This window comes from Engystomops pustulosus, chromosome 2 (genome assembly GCF_040894005.1).
Source record: "Engystomops pustulosus chromosome 2, aEngPut4.maternal, whole genome shotgun sequence".
In the NCBI taxonomy this organism is placed as follows: Eukaryota; Metazoa; Chordata; class Amphibia; order Anura; family Leptodactylidae; genus Engystomops; species Engystomops pustulosus.
The window spans coordinates 55721818-55739783 of record NC_092412.1 but is presented as its reverse complement, the minus strand read 5'-3'; the positions used below and the strand labels follow the sequence as shown (position 1 = coordinate 55739783).

The 17966-nt window shown below is 39.2% G+C and overlaps 1 protein-coding gene across 1 annotated transcript in view; it reads right to left on the bottom strand.

Annotated features, from left to right (window-relative positions):
- NCKAP1L (NCK associated protein 1 like) overlaps positions 1 to 17966 on the bottom strand; it is a 158684-nt gene that overhangs the window by 78765 nt on the left and 61953 nt on the right. Inside the window, exons 23-26 of the mRNA XM_072134686.1 lie at positions 13357 to 13454; positions 6784 to 6877; positions 4610 to 4692; positions 2435 to 2515 (exon numbers count right to left, since the gene is read on the bottom strand). Coding sequence (XP_071990787.1) covers positions 2435 to 2515; positions 4610 to 4692; positions 6784 to 6877; positions 13357 to 13454 — 356 coding nt within the window. The remainder of the gene's footprint in view (positions 1 to 2434; positions 2516 to 4609; positions 4693 to 6783; positions 6878 to 13356; positions 13455 to 17966) is intronic.

Here is a 17966-nt window from a genome sequence, read left to right as displayed (position 1 = left end):
AGCAAGTACTTTTTAAACACTTATTTTAGGTGAACACCAGAAATGAAATTTGAATATAAAACAAGGTTGGAAATAGTGTAATTACTTCTGCAGGAACCTGTAGTAGTTGCTGCTAAAAATCCAGTATCCACATAGATCAACTGATAGCAGGAAAAAATCTGGAGTGAGATGCATCAACTTTATTAAATAGAACCTCTCAGGGCGATTTGGGATACTAAACCACCCACAAGTCCTTATTGACTGGTGGTTAAGTGCCCCAAAACGCCCTTTACCAAGTTTTGCCATGGCCCCTTTTAAAAAAGACATTTATACTTACCTTGAACTAGCGTTCCTTGCGCTTGCACAGTGAAGCCGACGTACTGCACCCCGGCTTCATTGAATAACTACCCAGGTGTGGGGAGCACAAGAGTTTGGTCCCTATTATCGGACTCATCTCTAAGTAAGTAAAACCTTTTTTTATTATTGATAGTGGCCATGAAAGGACTTGGTAAAGGGTGATTTGTGACCGTAAACGTTCTATGGATGGTTTAGTGACCCAAATCATCCTGACAAGACCTCTTTAAGAAGCACATACACTTGTGCACATCACCTGCTAAGCCTTGCCTAGAATTTTGATTATGGAAGATGATATTGAATGCAGTTTTAAAGCTTATTCGTGACAGATGCCGCCCACATGATGTGAACAGAAGCGTGAAAATGTTGTAGTCTAGATTTTGTAGGCATCTTATAATTGTACACTTGGAATGACTTATATCTTGCATCCAGCGCTAGGTTACATTATTAGGACTATCTATATACCTGGATATATACATCACCAGTGTTATGTATTCATTTAGTTGCGGTAGGTTAAATGAGGAAGTGACATGTGTGGGACTGGCAATGAAATGTATTTGTTAAATTACTTGTTAAACTATTAGTGTTACTATAGAAACTAAATGCTTTAAGTTTACAGTTTTGTGTCAATATACCATTTATTTTATTCGTTAACTTCCTACTAAACATTAAAGGGAACCTGCCAGCCCTGCAATGGCCCATTGGCTGAGGTCTAAGGTGTAGATGAACAACTTGTACATAGTATCACATCTTCTGGCAGAATGCTATACAGCAGTAGGAGCTGAAGAGAATGTACATAATGCTCTATCTGCAAGTAGCATGTTATAGAGCAAGATGAGCTGAGTGGAGCGATGTTTAGTATTAATTGTAAATTATTTATTTTCCACTTTGCTAGTTATCATCTAGTCATGGTTATGGTTCTATTAATGACTGCCATCCCTTCATGGACGACCAAGCAAACAGAGTTACCATAAACCACTGCCAGGACTGACTGACAAGATGTTTCTAAGACCACTTCTAAGTTTAGAAAAAAATTATGAGAATAAGTAAATAAAATCTTTTACCTCCTCTTGCTGTAAAATATGGTGTCTGAGGATAGGACACTATGGACAATCTGATAATCCCCTCCTGCTCTATACCATGCTGCCTAGAGATAGGACAATGGGGCACATTTACTAAGACTAGTGCAAACTGCACTAAAAGTGCTCTGCCTGTGTATAATGCAGTATGCGCCAGATTCATGAATAACGTGTGAATCTGGCACTTCCCTCCATTGGCCGGAGAGAGTTCACCAACTATTTTGTGTTGCATCTTTAACACCTTTAACTTGCGACACACTTATGTCTGACTTTGCATGATAAACTTGGCGCATGGTCGGAATGAGCACTGGATCGCCTCCTAATTTGTGTTGCGTTATGCCTAGTGTAGCCTGTGCCACAGAGTGTTGAGTGTGCCAGAAATGTGTCTCAAGCACTTCTTAAATACCTGTGCAAGCAGTTTGCACTGAAAAAAATGTGCAAAGTCTGACAGAAAACTGGCGCATTGCCCTTCGTAAATGTGGCCCAATAAGTTCAATCTGCTCAGCATCTTCTGCTCTATAACATGCTGCCTGCAGATAGGATACAATGTACAATCTACTCAGATTCTCCTGCTCTATAACATGCTGCCTGCAGATAGGATACAATGTACAATCTACTCAGATTCTCCTGCTCTATAACATGCTTCCTGCAGATAGGATACAATGTACAATCTACTCAGATTCTCCTGCTCTATAACATGATTTGCATAAAAAAATATTTACAAGCTACCCCCAAAAAAAGATCACAGACATTTTTTTTTAGAACTTTCTCCTAATGATCTCTTTTTGTGAAAAAAAACAATAAAAAAACCTTCATCAATTTCCTAATATTTGTGTCAATATTTGCCCCCTGTTTTCATAATATGCTAAGATTGTCATCACTGGTGCAGGTTTGGAGCATGGGGGCCACAGTTCCAGGAGCTTCAGCACCGGCATGTATGGAAAGCTCCCTAGTAAACTGAAGAGCAGTGCTCCACAGCTTCCTTTGTACTCATAGTACAAAACAGCAGAGGCATGGCATACCTGAATGTCAAGGTCAGGAGTAACACAATCCTTAAGGTATTCAATAGGACCCATAATAAACGGACAATGATGTGTAAAAACCTGCAAAAATAAAACATAGTAATGTTTCTTCAGTTTCAAAAATTAAAAAAACAACAAACAACAAAAACCCCTTCATTTCATATTATAATTTGGCTAATATTTCTCTGCAATGATGTGACAAAAGGTAAAATGCAGATTACTTCAAAATATTTCCAGGCCAAAAACATTGATAACCAATAAAATTAGGCTACAAAACCCAATACCCTGCAGGTCAGCTGTTAAAAGTATAAACAGAATAGAACAGTGAGTAGACAGCTCTGTTCCATAGTGGTCAGACAAGGTTACTGCAACTCAGCCCCTTATCATTACCATGCATAGGTATAATGATATACTCTAGACCTGTCTGCTTCTTCTTTCATTCTACAGAAAATGGGTAATAGATGGAAGGGGCCAGGAGTACCCCCAGGAATCTGATATTGATGATTTATCTTTAAGCTAGCTCTTCAATATTTTGTAGCCAGAAAAACCTGCTTTTGTCTCTTAAAGACTAAAGAAAAAAAGGAAGCCTTGAAATAATCGCCAATCCTGGTGATCCGCCAGCACTTGCGATTATTTCCCACTTTATGCCAGCTCCATGCCGAGTGGGGTGGTAGGGCATAAAGGGGGGGGTGAGTCCGGCGATGGAGTTGGCCGGGACAGGGCGGTCTAGTGCACAAGCTTCATCGAGTGAACTTTGAAAGATGAAAGTTTGCATGTTGCAGAATATTTTTTTAACCCGTTACACGGTGTGCAGCCGGCTATTGGATACAGCAAGAGCCGCATGTTTTTTCCCCTTTGTTGTAAGGATACCTCAAGAATACCGTTATCCCAGCCATACACCCCTTAAACTCATAATTCTGTTCATTTGTCCTAGCGTAGGCAGATATAGGAGGCGTCCTTTGTTTTCTGTCTGCCAGCCCTGGCATTGTGATGTCTGGGGCTGATAAAATGTATAGAGAATAATGTTATGTCATATAGAAAGAAGACATAATATTACAATTAAAAATCATGTTATAGCAGCACAGCTCTTTTCTATCTCAGTATAAATGACAACTATATTACTATCCACTAGCCTTCAGACTGCACCTGTAACCTGGTACTATACAACTTGTGTGCACGCTCCAATATTCTTATGACTGCATCTGGTAAGCTTCTTTTTTATCCTGTTATATACATCTGGGTGCCAGTGCTATATTGCTTGTCAGTTTTATTATACTGTTATATTGTCTGCCCTGCAGGCTGTTAATATAATTTGCACATACTGATATTCATGTGCTGTTCTGTATTTACATTCTATACTCGAATGTAATGATATATTCGAGACTGACTACAAACATACATGATCATAGCAATAGGGGTGGTAGAGTTAGCAAGGAGAACAAGACCTTAAGTAAAAAAAATGGTCAATAAAGGGTCCTGGTACAGGTTTTGCCTTGGAGTGACCCAGAAACCTTTTTTTTAAGGGACCTGTCAGCAGATATTGACCTAATAAACCACTACTGGTATGTTGTCATGCAGCTAAACACCTTCCAGATCATGTTTCTTTCATGGTCCTGTATGGTGGCATCATCCAGAAAAGCAGCTTTGAAGTGAAATATGAATTAGTGGTGTAAAGTCAAGGAGGTGGAGAATTTAGCACTGAAGTCAAGCTCTCCTGCCAGAAAACCCCCTTCACTGTAATTGCTAGACCTGCATCGAGAAACATCACTAGGCAGATCTCCTGAAGTCCAATGTTTGATGTCAATCACATGAGAGGATGTGGGGAGAGCTTAACTTCAATATTAAACCCTCCGCCTCCTTGACTAAATACCAATTTACATCTCATTTCAAAGTTGATTTTCTTCATGATGGAACCACACTGAGCCATGAAAGAAACATCATCTGGAAGGTGTTAAGCTGCTTGACAAAATACTGGTTTATTCCGCTAAAATAAGATAATCCTTTATTAGTCCCACAGTGGGGAAATTCACAATCCCAAAAAATTATTAAAGTGTTTTTTTCTGACGAGCCTCCTGTAACAACACAAAGAATAACTACTTTTTAGTAAAGTAGTGAGAGACTCCTCTATGAGGGGTAAAAATGTTCCCTATTATGCAATGTTTTTCTGATGCTTACCTCTCTAAGGCCTTCCATAGCCATTGAGCGGAAGGACAAGATCACTCCAATAATGGTCATTCTTTTCAGCAAGCTTTCTGGAGCTAGACCGGAAAGAGAGTAGATATGAGTAGTCATTCCATGGGAATAGGAAAATAAAATGACCCCACATGATGGTTGCACGGCAAAAGTGTATTACTTTAGTACTCATCAAATGATAGACCTGGTCATGTATGTTTTGACCATAAAAATGTGACCATACTGTAGGTTTTGGTGTCTGTTATAGAAAACTATTCCAGAAAGTACATTCCCTTTATCTTTTTCTTTTTGCCTGGGCATTCTACAGTAGCTTTGATCTATGGCGATTGATCTTGGTCTGTTTACCGTATTAAGAAGAGTTGTACAAAGTTCTATCATAGAGTTATGAATTAGGTCAGGTACCAGCATTTCTTGATTTGGGAATAAGACACAAGTAACACTATGCAGATATGCTCTTTCTAAACATTGAAGTCAAATTTAGACTTGAAATCTGATTATTATGTGAAAAGTAATGTATAAAAGTGCATATGCATGCCTTATATTATTAATATTATGATGATGATGGATGATGCAAAAGTCTCCATGCAGTACAAAGGAACGCTGGGGACCTGGGTTCAAGTCCCAGGGTTAACATCTACAAAGAGTTTGTATGTTCTCGCCATGTTTGTTTAGGTTTCCTCCGCGTCCTCTGGTTTCCTCCCACACTCCAAAACATACTGGTAGGTTGATTAGATTGGAGCCCCATTGGGGACAGGGACCGATTTGGCAAGCTCTGTGCAGCGCTGCCTAATCTGTGTGCGCTATATAAATAACTGCTACCATGGACTGCTCAACATGATAACAGTGAATGCTATGGGAGGTTCAAATGATTCAGCGATTCACACAAGAACAATTTTCTATATCACTTGGCGGATATATAATCAATTGCACAGACATGTAACCAATTAAGTGATCTCCATTTCCTGTTAGACATGTTGTGACACAATAAACCCTGTTGAATGAAGGGAGGGGTAGCATATTGGAGGGGAGGGTAGCAGGAGGGTAGCAGCATTTTCAAAAATTTTCCTTCAAATCTCCCATAATGTGAGGCTTGTTTCGGTTGCACTGAGCAGAACCCTAAACAAGATCCTGATGGTGTCAGATTTGGAGACCGTGGTGGCCGTGGTCTCTTATTCATTGTCCGATACAAGCGGACGCACTCAGCAGAGCAAATTGCTGCCATACAGCGGCATCTGTCCCATTATCTATTATGGAACATATTGTGGGGTATTTGTCATGGCTTCTGTGCTTATGATTATCTCCCTCTTTTGCGGCCACACGGGGGGAAGGACGCAGCCATCGGGGAGTGGGTTAGGTGGGCCCACCTGTGCACTTCCTGCAGCTGGAGAATTTTCATATGTTATGTAGAAATGAAGTCGGCAAATTTTCAGATGTGGCATAGAAATAAATGCCGAGTGGGCCCCGCCAGATACATCAAAAGGTCGGAATCTCTTGATGTATCCGGCTATGCTTGCATATGATAAATAGCCCCCAACCTTTTTTTATAGCACAAAGCAGTTTGAAAAAGTGCAGTCTACTACCCTTATTTATTTTGTATTTTCTGCTTGATTCTATGTATATTGGGTGGACAGAGGCCTCCATCAGCCTCCAGACTAGTGCAACATGTACACTAGGAGCTTTCCTGTATCTTTTCTGCTAAGCTCCACCCGCTTCATAACATGTCACCCACTAGACAGGTAACATGTACAACACACCATGTTCCCTTTAACAATCCAGAATTATATCTTTGACTGTAAGAGAGAAATTGATTTTTCATCCGTACCACAAGCAGCAAAGGCAATGTGAGCGTGTTTGTTGTGCATTCTGCTGAATAAATGTGAGACAATTACCTATTGATTACATTTGAGTCACTAACATTGTCTGTTGCCTATAGTTATACTATGTAGTTTCAACAATGCATCACTCAAACTCCATTTACTGTGACTTTTCAGCACAGCTTTGTTAAACCGAGTGCAAGTCAATTGATTTAAAGGCTTTTGTAGAAAATAAAAAAACAAATGAAGTCATGTCAGTTTGATACGAGAGGTAATGTAGAGGGACATGTGTTGTGATGAGTCCATTGTTAGCTGGAACACCCAAGTATAAAAGTGACTTACCACTGAGCTTGTGCAGCAGAGAAGGCATCAACTCCGCATTGCTGAAGTTGGATCTGATTTGGACTAACGTGTCCATATTCTCCACGACAAGTTTCTGGAAGTGAAATAAAGGATATTTTTAAGAACTTTGTTGATAATAAATGTAATGCTGCATAAACCTAAAGGCATATAACAAGGGCAAATGCACTTAGTAAAACCAATGAGATGCATGTACACTATGCATGGTTGGAGGTAAGGGGAGAGAAAAGACTGATAAAATAGGACACAAAGATTTACTTCAAATAGATTTAGTCAAATAGTTGCAGTCACAAAAAGCGGTGAAGTACTTATTATAGTGGACTTCAATTACCAGGATATACACTGGGGGGAAGAAGGGGAGATGAGGGGCCACAATATGACAATAACAAAAGACAATTACTTAAATATTCTGGAAACTCATCAAGGGGTGGGGCACTCCTAGACCAGCGGTCCCCAACCTTTTGTATCTGAGGACAGATAGGCCATATCTAAACCCAACCCAAACTAAACCCACCAGTCTAAAATTGCCCCTTTCCTGCAGCTGCCCGCTTTTCTGTAGCCCCCTCCTGATAATGCTCCTTTTTCTATGGTCTGTCGTTATAAGAAGGGGCTACATAAAGGGGGATATTATAATGACCTTTTTTCAATAGTACTCCACACATCTATAATATCTCCTTGTCTTTGGCCTTTTTACTATGAGGAAAAAAATATACATACCACTCCATCATTAATGAAATGTCCAAAGCAGAGCCTCCCCCATTAATGAGATATCCACAACAGAGCCCCCCCTCATTAATTTAATGTCCACAGAAGAGCTCACCTGATTAATGAAACATCTACAGCAGAGCCCCACTCATTAATGAAATGTCTACAGCAGAATCCCATTAATGAAATGAGCCCCCTTAAAAAAAACTCTATACTTACCTCCGGCATCTTCTCCCTGCGGCTCTGTCTACTTCTCTTAGTGGCAACCTACGCGTACAATATAGCCTCACATGGTGGCAATACCGCTGCATCATAGTGTGTGCATGAGGGCAGGGCACATAGATGTTCCTCTGTGCGCTTGACCACAGGGAAAAGAAGCCGGAGGTAAGTATAGAGTTTTTTAATTTTGCAGAGGCCCAGCGGTTGGGGACTGCTGATCCGAACCAACTAACCTGACAGAATTTCTAAATTACCGGTTGGGGGAAACCTAAATACTTCCAGTGGAAAATGACAGGTGGGCATTGGTGGATTACGTCCAATGCAGTAGTTGCCATTTTTCTACTTTATTAAAGAACCAACTCCTTAAACATTTAACACTCCTTGCCATCTGTACTATGGGTAACTCTTCAATGGAACAATCTTAGTTAATCGCGGCACACTGCATTATCTTCAGACAATGCACTTTTGGTGAACTCCGGGGACCATGTAAGTAAATGTGCCCCATAGAGTCACAGTTCTTTTTCATGGTAGAGCTAAATACTCTTTACATGAAAGATTGGACATAAAAAGAGGCCTATTTATTCAATCAATACACGTAGTTATGCCTGGGAACCTTAGCACAATTGCCTTTAATGCTGTGAATGGCTGCTGGCTAGGTTTTACAAGCACATCCTTTACTTTAACTATTAAAGAAGTAAAACTTCTAAACAAACCGGTGAAACATTTACCTGCGGTACAGAGCTTTTATGTTTAGCAAAGTGTGTAGCAAGCTCACTGCACCGATATGTTTGTACTTTTATGTGGTTGAATTGATGCTTCCAATTCTGATCCTAGTCGAGAGTGGGAAGTCTTCCAAAAAGCTGCAATTACCTCTGTGTATTTATTCAAAGTTACACTTGTAGTTACCTCCTATTATATATTGTAAAGCTATAACTGTTCTGTGCCTTGTATATTTTGATGAATACAATACATAGACAGTAAACATGAATAATGATGAAAAAGTAAGGTACATTATTTCCAACTAATGTAATCAATAGGGCAAGTGGTTCTAAAAGTAATGTAATTTAGCTATACTGACCATTTACACAGCTCTAATGCAGACCAATGTGTCTCCATGGTTTCAGACTACAAACAAACACTGTGTAGTCTGATCCTGCAGCCTTTTTCTGTTTATGATACGATACAATATTACTTCCACTGGGAAGTAATATAGATCCACTGGGGATCCACTGGGGGGAATTTTTTTTATACATGATGTCCCGGCAATTATTACACACAGTTATAGATATAATGTTACAGTTACATACATACACTACAAAAGGCATGTTAGTAGTTCATCAGTTGCATACAAACAGTTAAAGGAGATTGTGATACAGCATAGTACAGGGAAACATGCCTCCATAACCAGAAGGAAGGAAAAGAGATTATAACAGCACAGAGATTACATTTTATCTGAAACCATGGAGAAAAATAAACCTGCATATGAGTTATTTACAAAGTACACCTTCACAAACCTTTTGATTTTAATAGGGTATGTTCAGAAATGCCAGATTTGCATCTGAAAATCAGTTCCATTCATGAGATTTGATTTACATCTTTAGCAAGAACATGTTTTTTGCATCAGCTGAATAAAACGGTTACAAAATTTCTTCCAGAATCTCGCATTTGTAGATGTAACTGTATAGTGAAACATAATTACAATACTTCAAATGACAACACATTGTAAAACGGAGAAACAGTGTTTTGTATTTCATGTGAACATAGCCTCTAAGCTCTGTTAACAGCTCCCCTCATTTCTATACAGCTGAGCTGCAATATCAGCACAAACGTTGGTGGAGTTGGAGTTGGAGTTGGTGGCACTGTTTTTGGGTGAAAGCAGCCATGTTTTTCAATTTCCAGATAACCTCTTTAAAGATCTGCCTTAATCAACACCCAATCAGCTTTTTACAGCGGTCATTAAGTGTACTTTATTAAGACTCCAGGACATAGAGTCCTGCTTTGCCGGCGCTGGGCTGAACCTCAATTTAAAAAATCTGTCCAGGTTCTGGTGCCAAACCTGGATCCCAACCAGTAGCATCTGCGATCAGTGTTGGCACTGATCAAGTGTGTCAACAGTGGGGAGTTGAGCCAAACCAGGCCATGAACTTTACCTTGGTTTCTAAGCGGGTGGAGAGGGAGTAAGCTCCATCTGCCATCCATCAGAACATGCAGCTGCAATTGAGGGGTGTCGACGGCATCTCACAGCAGCCCAGAGTCCACTAAAGGACCCCTAGGCTGCATGTGATAAATTTTTATTAGAGTCATTTTATTAGACCATACCAGTGCATTATACAAGAGATCTAGTGATCTCCTTTCAGTTTCCCTTTATGAGACAAAGAAATAAAAAAAATGTGCAAAAAAATTTAGTTTTATGTAAAAATAATCATAAAACACACACATATTATATACCAACACCCCAGTACTAACCCAAGATAAAAAACTACAATAGTATTTATCTCATACGACAAAAACTAGTAGCTCCAGAATGCTTTTACTGCTGATATAAAGTAGGGGATGGCTATTATATATGATTTATTCCAAATTGTGTGGTCAGGGACTGTCTGAAAAGTATTGCTCACTGCTATGTCTGGATGTGCCACAGATGTGAATAGGGTAGCAGGGCACATGTGCAAAAAGCAGCTCTATGAACTCGCTGTAACTAAAATTACCAACCCTCTTTGATGTTACCTGGCCAAAAATAGTTTTTCTGCCTTTGAGAGCATTACAAAAATACCAATACCATGCCACTGGCTGTATTCTAGCCTGATATCCAGCCTGATATACCTATTATAGCTACCTATACCTGACCCTCCCCTCTTCACTTCACTGACCCAACTATAGCTTTTTCAAAGCTGAGACGAGAACTAGCAGAGTGCATAGCCTCACCATCTCACCCTTCTTTGACCCCTCAATCCATATACTACATCTCCTGTTCCCACCTCTTTCACTCCATGGATCCTTCTTAGCAAGTGAAAAGTGGGAAAGAAGGATTTCCGTGTCCAGCTTCATCCAAGATATTCCAACTTTATTTACGGCATAATTTGTTAAAAATCAGAAGTGTTTAAACACTAGGCAGATGCAAGCAGACAAGGCTGTTGTGGGGTATGTGTCCAGTGCCCACATTACAGACTATATTTTGTTAGTTAGATACTGTTAGTTTTCCGCTATTGCAGCTATAGGAAAAATATATAAATTTTACAGTTAAACTTTAAAGGAAACCTACCACTTGAAGTGGCAGGTTTCTGATGGAAATACCGGGCACCAGCTCAGGGTGAGCTGGTGCCGGAGCTTATTTTCGTTAGTGTTTTAAACCGCGGTATCACGGTTTAAAACACTTTTTAAACTTTATAGCCAGCGCAGGCAGGTTCGCGCTCGGCGCTTACCATGCGCGCGGCAACATAGGAAGTGAATGAGAGCCGCGCGCATGGTAAGCGCCGAGCACGTACCTCCCTGCGCCGGCTATAAAGTTTAAAAAGTGTTTTAAACTGCGATACCGCGGTTTAAAACACTAACGAAAATAAGCTCCGGCACCAGCTCACCCTGAGCTGGTGCCCGGTATTTCCATCAGAAACCTGCCACTACAAGTGGTAGGTTTCCTTTAACAGTTGCAGCATATGGACTCACTTGGCTGCTTTGGATTAAGTAGTACTCCCCGGCTTAGATTTAAAGGACCATTACCTTTACTGCAAAGTACTGAGGTTTGCATTAAAACACAACTGCAAAAAACTAGATTTGCTCACATAAAGTATAAAATGTTGAAGCCTGGCAAAGAGCACCTGTAAATCTTATGGACTTTTTATACTCATAGTAAATTGAAACATTTTATTGATCTATCATTTGTGATCAGAAGAAATTGCAGCCACCAATTGATGTTTCATTGTGCTCCCTGGAATATTTACAGTCTATTGATCTGCTGTTTGTGCTATGAAGACATTGCTACCTTCAGTTGCAGCAAAGCTTTGACTTTTGTCATGTTTATTATTCTCTCTGTTCTACAGAAGAGAATGAGTGCCTCACATGAAAGGCAGATAATCAGTGGAAAAAAAGGAAATCTGGAATGTGTTATCCTGCTTCATTTGTTGCATGATGACAATCCCGCAGTTCTAACAAGTTAGGATGTAAAAATAGAAGGACTGCATTTTAAAAGGAAGACTTTCAGTTCAAATAAACAGAAATATGCAAAAAATAAAAGATATGTTATATAAATGAGTTATAGATATACAAAACATTATAGGTTTCGTTGGCTTTCAAAGGCATTACAGTGGTCTACAGGTCTTCTAAGTCACCATGCAATCTACTACATAGAGCTGATGTATAATAAAAGAACTCACAGTGAACACTATGGATGTCAATGGGGCTCATTTACTACAGTTCGCGGATCGCACTTTTGTCGGACTGTTCGTCTTTTTCAGGATTTGCATAGCTTGTACAGGTATTTAAAAGGGGTTTGCATTGGGATTGTGTCGCAAGCGATCGGATTGTGGCGTGGCTGCGCTAGATAACATGCAACAGAAATTGGGGGCGGCACGTCGGACAATCCGACTGACTTTAAGATTTAAGTTTCAAACTTTGTCGCAAAACAATGCACTAACATGCACCAGGAAGAAGGAGGGTGACCTGAGCGGGGAGGCAACACATGCAGGATATCGGGCACACGATCTAAGTGAATCGTGGTAGAGTGTATTATCGTCGAACAATGCACTTTCGGTGAACTCCAGCGGCCGCATAAGTAAATGAGCCCCAATGTGTTCAAAAGTATAAAAAGTTGGGGAAAAAAACCCACAAATTTTTAAATTATAAATTCTGTACTGTGGAAACAAAAATTGAAGATTGGTTTTATTTAGAATGGTCCATACTCACACATTGTAAACGGCAAAGAAAAAGTCATAAGAATTTAAATTTTATTCATCCTGTCTCCTAATAAAAAGTGAAACCCAAAATAGCAGTGCCCAAAATATGGCAACATTAGAAAGAAATTTTAAGAAGTAAAAAAGTTGTTTATAACTTATATTTGTTTTTTACATTGTTCCTATACAAAGTTAATGGAAATTACTGTATATGTATGGAAATTACTGTATATGTACAGCCTTGGAGAAAAACAAGGCTTTTCAGAAAATATTAAAAGGTTATCATTTTTGGAATGCATTAAAAGAGTTTGTCACATCCTTAAGAACATAATTAAGAAGATGAAATGGAAGAAGTAGAGTGAGTAAGATTCTGGTCCTACAAAAAGAAACAAGAGCTCTACAGGCTGCATAACAGATCTGAAGAGGAGCACTTACCACCTCCAGCAGCACCATCCCTGCAGTCTAATAGACTGATTTCTCAAGAATAGAACAGACAAGAGAAAAAATTCCAATTGCACGAGAATTGGAACAAGCATCCAAATACCTAAGAAATAGGTTCATGTTGTGTCAGCCAAAAGTTGACTAAAAGAATAATTTTAGTTTCAGTAGATGTTGTACTTCTGGGTTATACTGAGATGGCTGCTATAATCAATGGGTGATGTACATCTGAAGTCTGGATGTGTGACAAGACCAGCGTGTAACACATATTCTTGATGGATTATTCAGAATATTCAAGTCAATTTACCTTCAATTCTGCAATTTGAGAGGTCACGTGCCACATCAAGTTCTCACTCAGAAACTTCATCCCATAGGGACCAATCATCTCAGCTAAAGCCTTTATCTCTGGAAGGAAATGGAATAAAATCAAATAATGACTAGAGATACATTTACATGACCTCCAGAAATCTAAGCACTACCATTTGGTTTTCTTATATCTACTGTCTCTGCTCCTATTTGGTGGCACATTTTTAGGACCAGTTAGTTAGGTTTTTACCACTGTGGCACCTTTGATCTTTTTTGTACAGTAGTTATAAATATCTTGTATAATCATATTTAAAGACATAATGTTAGCAGGACTTGACCATCCAAAGTGATAACATTGTCACATAGGGCCCTTTATACTCTTCCCAAATATATCTGTCTTTCCCAAATAAGCAAGATCTTCCACCCCTATAATTGCTAAAATATTACATAATTTCTTCAAGAAAACGCAAGTTATATAACCATAATTAACTACCTGGCCTCATACAGATATGTGAGATATCTTTATGGATCCATTAAAATTACAATAACAATTAGGCCGTTATCTACTTTGAAACTGGTATGTGAAAACTTAGGGTTCATTTAGATGGACGTGTGCTCATCCAGACCAGATCCCAGGCCAGCACAGGGCCAGAAGGAGGAGGAGTGAATGCTCTTCATCCCACTACCCTCCATAGGCAGAAGAGTTGCCACTCAGCAAATCTGCCAAAGAATAGAACATGTCCCATACTTTTTGGCACAGAAGCCTTGCTCTATCTTTCTTGCAGCCACGTCACGGTACGGTGAGCACACGTTGTGCTCACCATACCGAGCCTGGGCGCTATAGACAACTATGTGGGGTTGTATATTCGGACAGAAATTTGTGGGCGTATATATAGCCCCAGTGCGTTAGTGTGCATGAGCGCTAAAGTTACTAGACAAAAACTCGTTTTAGCACAGCTGGAGAGAGCCTTTGATAACAATTCCAATTATACTTATATCATGCTTTTAGCTCTTCCTATCCTGAGATATAGGGCTAATAGATATATGAGGCTAACTGTACTATCGTCTCAGCTTTTTCTGAAGTGGGCGGGACTTCCTCATTGTGGAAAGCTAAATACAGTAAGGCCACTGCATTGATGGCATTCAAGTGAACTTGCACAACCAGCTCAGTCAATCAGGGCACAGAATCATTGTTAATATCCAAACACTTTAAAACATCTACATAGCAATAAAAAGATGAACCCATGGCAGTATCACAGTATGTGTACATATATATACACAGTATATCCAAAAGACCACCTTTTTAAAAGGAACTCCTCCCTAAAAGACTGTTTTTGTATTCAATCGCTGATTTTTTTGACAACCCCTTTCCTATGCAAAGTGGCTGTAGTGTATATACACTGTCCTGTGTGTACAAGATCAGATCGTTATTAGAACTGATGGGGAGCCTGAGCCCTGTCTTTATTTGTGCATTCAAACTCTTATACATACATGCTTCTACTACAATCAAACTTTCAAACACAAGCAACTCTGCTACATAACATTCATGTGGCAATGTACAAGGCTTCATCCTTGTAATTGCATAACCTGAAACATGCTTGTGATATTACTTAAGGTCCTACAGATTTTTACATGATCCTGGGATTGATAGTCTCCAACACCCAGCAGCCACAGATAATGACGGTGCAGATCTCCTAGTGCTCCTCCCAACAATATCCACCCACACTTATCTCCTCTCCACCCTCTAGATACGGATTCCCATGACAACTAAGCAAAAACAAACAGAGGGACAAGGTAAAACCCCTGCTAGCAGGCAAACGGCTGCCGTTAGCTAATGAGTGTAAATTATAGAATTGCTTATTTCAGTGCAGAGTTAGGCAAAAGTTTTATACTTTACAGTTGTTCTTTAATGGATCTATAATTGTATGACATTTTAGCCTTGGTGTTTGGATACTCCTTTCTTCTGAAGTGTTTGCAAGCTGCAATTCAAGTGGAATGGATTCCAGTGAATGGAATCCATGGTAGTGTTCTACACATATTGAAAAATTGAGGGGTGAGATGCGTCAGATCTATTTTGGGGGGATAGGCTCATATAGATATGTCTGCATAACATAGTTTTAAAATAGGTACCCTTGTTGCATCACTCTTGATAATTGTGTTGACCTGGATACTGTATATGTTGTATTTGAAACATATCCATCTATATTGTTTCATGTCATGCCTCTAGTTTATATCATTAGAAAAACTGCAGGCGATCAAACATATCTCACTGCACTAAATACGCATTAGGCTCTGCTATTCTAAGCACTTGCCAAAATTCTTCATTCTGGTCTTGTACTCTGTGTAATAGGTTATACAGAAGATTTAGATTAGAACAGAGAGACACAGCAAAAAAAAGACAATTAAATCAAACCAAATGCATTTCCCGTCAGGACTTGCAATATACATGTGGTTACAATGTGACAGCTGTAATAAGTATTTGTATGCAAGGTCAATATTGGGACGCCCTCTTCTCAGTAAGAGGAGGAGGCTAAAGTATTTGCTTAAATTCCAGCAGCAAAGACATTGAAGGACATTGTGGAAGGGGCCATGAGAAAAACACATATTTAGCTTTGAAGCGCCTTCACAATATAATGGCCCACATGGCACCTAGTTACACGCAATATGTGTTTGGTGAACCAAAACTGATTTGCCATCAGTTATTTTGTGGACAACATGTGTAGAGATGAGTGAGCTGAGTTGTCATATTCAAGGTTATCAGCAGATTGATAGGACAAAAAAAATGTTGTATTACAATTTTTTTTTAACTCTATAAATGGTATATTCCATGCATGTTCTGTTTGTGCATATTTCTCCTGGATTTTTGCTACCAACTTCAAAACGTAAATTTCAGAAAGAAAAGCCTGAAACACACATGTGAATGTTTCATATCTATGGTAGAAATATAACAACTAACCTCTTTCCCTCTCTGCCCTAAAGCTGAGTCAGTTATAAGCTGCCCTCATGTCCCATGATGCTTGAAGTTTTGTAGCAGAATATCCACTGAACACTGCAAAATGAATAAATGCAGGATCGATATAGCATTTAGCCTGGCAGCTTTCAGCAAATGGAGGAGCATGGAGTAGTCCTAGTAGTAGAAACCAGTAGTGAAAAAGTTACATGCAGTATATAGACTGTGCTGTGGGAGCACTAAGTGTTAACAGCTTCCCTGCAGTGTAGATAGTGTCCAGAGAGGGGTGGAAGGAGGGTTGCTGCAGAAGTGTACTTGACAGCTTGAGGTGCATAAAGAGACAGAGAAAGCTGAATAACAGACTAGGATGGATGGACTGATGGGGAACAGGGGAGGCCTTCTACCTCACTATTCTTTGCAGGAGACTTCTGTATCCACAGATCAGTACAGACACAGCTCATCTGCTAGCAAAGAAAACATCACATGACCTTCCCCTCTGTCCAGAGTGAGCATACAGCAGTAGCCTCCAACCTCCAGCAGAGTCCATATTTTTTGTGTGAACAAGTCTTACAAAAACTATCAACACAGCCAGACAGCTAATGCAGGGACAGGCTAAACTGTGGAATATAAGAAACTGCTGGACATAGGTAGTGAAAGTAAAGGGCAAAGAGCTATTGATTGGTGAAAAAAAAAATATTGGAGTTGCACTTTAAGAAGTGTCACAAAATAGTAAAGACAATCTGTAAAAAATACTATAGGTATATATATTGTGAATTGTCTATTGGGTTTTTTGGGTCTATTGGGGTTTTTGTCCTCCTGACTGCTTTATGTTACTGTTTTACTAAAAACGTTAGTGTGCAAAAGATTGGTAAGAATTTTAATTCTTTACAAAACTTATTTCTCAAATAAACAACTTTTTAATGTTTTCTTTATGTGTTATTTTTATAATTGAATGGCAATGTTGTATTATCTACTGTAACTACTAACATTTATGATTCTTAAAGATTGATAGAAAATTGTCTATTTTATATGAGCAGTGTGTATACCATCTGATATCTAGCACGCCATAATTTCTAATCTAAGGTCTATAAACATGAGAAATTATTGATCTGGATTATATGTATTTGACATTGCCAGTCAAATTGCATTGTAAATCACCAAATGTACAGTGTTTACCACAATGCATTTATAATTGGTCTGTCAGACAGCATAATATTATTTCTTCCTATCATAACATAGTATAAAATCGTTATAGTTGAAGGCGACCCATGCACAGTTGTGAAATGAAGAGTTAAACAGGTTTTCCCACCTCATAAAGAGATGACAAGATATAAAGCTATACCAAATTAGAAAAGTTAATCTTAGAATTATTTACATTTACAGGTCTGTGCTTCCCTGGGTGTAATATTCCACATGATATTTCCAGATCACAGAGAAGGAAAGGGCTACCAAGGCATCAGATGAAAAGTTTCAGCTTAAAGGAAATCAGTCACTTTGAAAACCACTATTTTGACCATCTTGATTAGCCGTAAAACCTTGCCATTTCTGCTAAAAATCTATTTGCTTTTTAAATTATGCAAATTAGCCTCAGGCGCTCCTGTGCACATCATACAGGGTGCTCCAGTGCTCGCTCTGCTGCTAATTATGCACGCCTCCTGCGT